At 36.7% G+C, this 5,965-nt stretch overlaps 1 protein-coding gene across 1 annotated transcript; it reads right to left on the bottom strand.

Moving 5' to 3' along the window:
- Positions 1-2,297: 2,297 nt before the first annotated feature.
- On the bottom strand, positions 2,298-5,255 carry LOC131022968 (U-box domain-containing protein 9-like). Its single transcript, XM_057952511.1, has 2 exons — positions 4,723-5,255; positions 2,298-3,600 (listed from the first exon to the last, which is right to left on the bottom strand). The coding sequence occupies exons 1-2, from the start codon at positions 5,014-5,016 to the stop codon at positions 2,524-2,526; spliced, it is 1,371 nt and encodes a 456-aa protein (XP_057808494.1). The 5' UTR covers positions 5,017-5,255; the 3' UTR covers positions 2,298-2,523.
- Positions 5,256-5,965: the final 710 nt, after the last annotated feature.

The raw sequence follows: 5,965 nt of genomic DNA, 5'->3' as shown, positions 1-5,965 counted from the left end.
TGTAGACGAAATTTAGAAATTAATCACAGTTATTAATAGTAATACCCTAAAATAGAATCAGAATTCTTGTCTTAAGAGTTTGTAACATAAATACAGCCCTCTAGAAACTAGAATATCACCATTTACAAAAAAATGTTTTACAAGGCCCAAATTAAGGTTGGCCCATTTCATCTTCCCGCATTGCTCTTCAACATATGATGTTTCACACCAAAATATATCCAAGCATAAATTTATTTTCAGATGTGTGTGTGTGTGTGTGTGTGTGTGAGAGAGAGAGAGAGAGAGAGAGAGAGAGAGAGAGAGAGAGAGAGAGAGAGACAATCTCATAATTTTATTGATTGAATCAAATTGATTAATATTGCAGGTGCAGAAAATTTAATTATGGGGAGCTATTTTTTCATATTTTGTATATGAATATAGAAAAAAAATTGGGATATCTTCTAATCAGATACATGTTATGGCTACCAACAATTAACATCTATCGGTATAACAAAAATAATTCAAAAAAATAAAAATAAGTAATCATCTTGAATTGAACCTAGATACTTTTTTGTGTGCTGTATTTTGCTTTAAATACTGTCATTCAAGTATTTCGATGGTTTCAAATCTAGAACATCTACTGTGGACTAGAGCATTTTTAAGCGTATGAAATTCACGCCTCGTGTTGCAAACTATGCTTACTTATTGAGCATTCTTTATTAAAAATTGGAGTAAAAAAAATACTGTTTTTAAAATAATTAAATAACACTGTGGCAACGTGAAAAATAAACCAGGAAAAGTCGTAGCTAATTATAGAGAAGTTTGGATTTTGTCACCACCCCTCAACCACAAAACATTTAGCATAAAACATCAGATCACATATATATATATATATATATATATATATATATATATATAATTATTGAAATTAGCTCTTTACCTTACATATATGAACAAAAATATATACACATTACCAACAGCAATTACACGTCACTACCCATGCAAACATCCATTCGTCCCCAAATCAGCTGTGTTATTCAAGGTTTAAATATGTTACAACTCAAAAAAAAAAATTGAATTCGTAAATATAACATTAAAGTTTGAACAAGGATGCACGCAGGAGAATAATTTAGAGAAACTAAAATTGTAAATTTGTAGCGAGAAGAGATGTTAAAATGAAAAATTTCTACGAAAATATGGGCACAAAAAGTTAATGCAACGCAAAAATCAAGTTTCTGCAGTGAGTCACACATGGTAGACCCCTTTTTCTTTCACTTCAATTTAATCAGTGGGTCTCTTTGAAAACAACAATTGAAAATTATAGTATGTCACAATTATGAATTACTACTATTTTGTTTATTTTTTGCCTTCTTTCTACTAATATGGGGAAAGCATATCCATAATAATTCTAGCGTTCGTCTTTACTTTTGTTTTCTATTTTGGCGCAACATCCATTTTTGTTTTATTATTATCTCGATGAGTTGTCTTTAATTGGAAAATAGCGATAAACCCAAATGAGGAGGTCAGCTCTTCTTTGTCAATCTCATATTTGAATTCATTCGTTTAATACTAAAAATGTAAAAATATTTAACAAAATAAGTAAATTTCAATCAAAAAACAAATTAATGTGCATACACACACCCACTGCACCCAGTTTTCCATGTGTGCTCTGAGGTGGCAGACTTTGTCTTTTGCGACTCCCATATTTATTATTTTATTAATCGAATATTACTTCCATTCTTCTTTATACATACAACTATGTATACAAAAACACACTATCGAATAATAAACTCCAAACATTCAATAAAAAAAAAGCCCACCAAACATCATTTATTGACACACTAATTTGTCTTCATATTGGAGCATCAAAAATTCTAAATAGAAACTACAATTCATCTTTCAAGTTTCATCTATTAGATCACTCACAGATATACCTAAAATAATGATGTAATAACTGAAATGTTTCTTTATTCTTTTTAGATGGAAAATCGAGGAATTCAAAATTTGAACAGAGGATCCCAAATATCACTAAGTTATAAGGGTATGGAAAAAAGATATTTTAGCAACAAAAGTAGCAAAGAAGAGATTGGTGAAGAAGAAAAGTGAGATGGAACTAATTCCAAAATTCTTTCATCACCGCTAAAGGTGTTTGATCGTTCCCTAAAAGGTAGATTCGTATATTCCAAGGACGTGTTTGGCAAAGACCAAAAACAGAAAAGTTTGGTGGCATTTTGGATGGACCACAAAGAAAAATATCGGAGACGAAGAATCTGTAGCAAAGCCAAAGCCTACCACCTATGTTCAAGTCTCATGTGATATGTCTTAAAAACTTCAACCATTCAATTACTCATCAACTACGTGTTGCATCCATCAAACTTCCTTCACAGTAAAAAACTTGCCATTGTAATGAATTATTCACAACTATAAGCCGTAGCACCGGAGATCAAAACGTAATTATGCACAAGGGTAAAAATGACCACGAGATACCTTGATCGTTTAGGGGAGTTGCAGAATTTACAGAGTATATATGTGCGGAGGAGGCGTTCACGCGCTGTGGTTGATGTTGGCAGCTCTGTTCAGTCTCTCAAGAATTGCATTGGCCTTCCTCTTGGTCCTAGAAGTGCCGTCTTCAGCCAGCTGAGATAGTGTGCGATGCTCACGCTCCTCCTCTCTCATCTCCCTCCACATGCTCCGGTTACTATAGCAGAGCGTGTGCAGGATGGCCACGCAGTTCTCCTTATTGCGTGGACAGGTGGACTCCCTTATGATGCTGAGCAAGGTGGGGACTGCATTGAGCTCGATCATCTGCTCAATCGCCTTCTGGTTGGTCGAAAGCATTGCAAGAATCGACAGCAGCTCATCAACCTGCATTCTGTCCTCGATTTTCTTCATGATAACTCTAACCGCACCTTCACTCACTGCTCTCGCCTTATTCTCAAGGAGAATGCACATGCTGAAGATCGCAGAAGCGGCGTCTTTCATTCCTATATCATGCCCTTCATCCAATAGTGTGATGAGGGGTCCCAAGGCACCCGACCTCCCAATCATCTCCTTGTTTGAGTCGAGGGCGCATAACGTGAAAAGGGCTGCAGCTGCATTGCTCCTTATCTGCGCAGTCCCTGACGTCACTGCATTCTTCAGAATAGGAATCACGGTAGGCGTCTCTGCAACGCGCTTCTTGTTGTTGTCGTGGATGGAGATGTTCAAGATCGTCGTGATGATGTCTTCCTGCAGATCTGGATGATCCTGGATGTTGGGTTGAGCGAATGGAGCCACCAGCTGTGACACAGCATTCTCACGGTCAGCAAATAACACCCGGATTGAAGGCGTTCGTTTTGTCAGTTGGCGCAATTTTTTAGCAGCTTCCTTCTGTTCAAACAATGTGGATGACATCTTCTCCAGCAGAGATATGAATGCCTCTTGGTCTTCCTCAGAGTAGGCCTCCTCGTCATTATACTTGCACTCTGGCAGCTCGATCCCACGAATCTTGCACCAATTCGTTATCATTTCACGGATCAAGTGGTTCGGTATGAGAACTGTGTGTGACAGCACCTGCTCAGTTTTAGGGCATGTCCTCTTCCCAGATTTAAGCCAGTTTTGAATGAAGGGACGATCATATGTCTGCGGAAATTCGAGCATTCATCAAGAAACAACACTCAGATCTCGACATTCAAGAAAACGCAACAAGAAAAAATAAATTAAAACCAACCAAAGATTCATGGAAACAGATTTAAGCCAGTTTTGGGTGAAGGGACGATCATATGTCTGCCAGAATTCAACCATTCATCAAGAACCAACACTCACATATCCACATTCAAGAAAATGCAACCAGAAAAAAAAAAAAAAAAAAAAAAAAAAAAAGATTCATAGAAACGGATCTTCTACAAGTTCAACGCCCCATTCTTGACAAATTTCAAGGCAACTTTATTATAAAATCTAACAGAAACGTTCAGATATATTTTATTAATCCCACCAAGAAATGAGGGAACAGAGAAATTACAGTAGGAGAAAAACAAATATATCTGGAAAACATCACAGAATTAAAAGATCAACTAGAGTCTAGGGCAATATGCTTTCATTGCTAATAAATTTTAAGGCGAATTCATTAAGAATCGACATTCAATAAAACCTAACAGAAAAGTTCAAATATATTTGATTAATCCGACCAAGAAATTAGAAAGACAAATATATAAGATCAAGTAGGGCAATATGCTGATCTAGAAAATCAATGTGATCAATCTTAAAAATGAATCCAATCAACCCCATAGGAATTTCCATCTTTTTTCGATAATCAACATTTCAAACTCGATAACATAAACAACGCAATTCCAAAAAATTCCACAATTCTCGGAACCCAGAACAGAAACAAGAACACACACTAGCATACCATATTTTCACACACATACACACACAATTCCAACCGAATCAAGTTGACAATCACAATCCAGAAACAAGAAGGGCCAAACTAAACGCCGCAACACAGACATTGACATACCATAATTTCACACACACACCACACAATTCCAACCTAATCAAGTTCATAATCATAACCCAAAAACAAGAAGACAGAGCATAATTTCACGCACACAATTCCAACCGAATCGAGTTGGCAATCCCAATCCAAAAACAAGAAGGGCTATGACACACACAATTCCAACCAAATCAAATGAACAATCGTAACTCAGAAACAAGATCACAATCATAATTTCATAGAGAGAGAGAGAGAGAGAGTCGAGAACGAACCACTCCGGTGGAAAGAATCACGGGATCCCTCATGAGTTTCTTGGAGAGCGGGCACTTGAACTCCTCCGGCACCGTGGCGGGGATGACATCCTGACGGCGGAGCTCCAAATCAGCCGTCTTCTTCAGCTTCAATTCCTTCAACAGCAAGAGCATTTGCTGCGCCCTATCGAGCGCCTCCAGATTGACGTCGTCCTCCTCCACAATCGCCCTCAACAGCTTCTGCAGCTCCTTCCTCAACTCCACGGCCTTGACCACCATCACCCGATCCCCTTCGAACACCCCGCTCTTGGCCATATCAACTCAGCCCTCCGCAACCCGCGGCATATGATTCACACAATTTTCTCACTGTGTCTGAGGAAAGCGGGGTTGTGTTGTGAGTGAAGTGTGGAATACGAATGAGAGAGTTAAGTGGTGGGTGATGGTTTTGGTTTTGGGGTTTTGTAGAGAAAGGCGTGGTCATGGACGAGACGAGACGAGACGAGACGAGGAGCCTGGGTTACGCAATCACTCATCCATGGCTGGACAGCTGGCAATCTACAACTCTTTATTCATGCACAATTACTAATTTAATTACGCCCTAATAACTAAATCAATTTACTACTACTAACTTTTTTTTTACTTTTTCTTAATTAATTACATTATTTTTTTTACTTGAAGAAGGACCGAGGAGGTCTCCACCTTTAATGTCCCAAAGGGACAATAACTTATTTATTCAGGGGCTTTTCTTTTTAATAAATTTTAGGATGATAATTAAAAGAAATTGAATGAAATTGTGTCTCATAATATTATTCGTTTGAGATAATGAAGTGTAATTTAATTGATAAGATATTTTCTCTGTAATTTATAAATTGAAATTTAAGCGTATTTAAAGAACTTGATTATTGATGTGTGTGAATGGTAACTAAAAAAATATTACCTATTTATCCTTCAAAATTAGTTCTCTATTCATTTTTAGTATGTCTCATATTAGAGCATTCACACTAGATCTTTTAAAAGTAATCCTAATTTTAAATTTGAGCTAAAATAATAAAAAGTGAGATAAAATGATCATCCAACAGCAAAACAGATCACCTATATTAAGTTGGGCCCACAAAAAAATTTACACCCCCCAAATTTAATCCTTAATTTACAACCCCCTCCCTAAATCTAATCCTAAATTCATAAAATAGATAATGAAAAATAAGAGAGTTGTTGTGTGCAATTGTAAAATACGGGTTAAAAATAATTTAGGAAAGACTTTAGG

Source organism: Salvia miltiorrhiza, chromosome 1 (genome assembly GCF_028751815.1).
Source record: "Salvia miltiorrhiza cultivar Shanhuang (shh) chromosome 1, IMPLAD_Smil_shh, whole genome shotgun sequence".
Classification (NCBI taxonomy): domain Eukaryota; kingdom Viridiplantae; phylum Streptophyta; class Magnoliopsida; order Lamiales; family Lamiaceae; genus Salvia; species Salvia miltiorrhiza.
The sequence above is the reverse complement of the archived record's forward strand: the minus strand, read 5'-3'. Positions and strand labels throughout refer to the sequence as shown.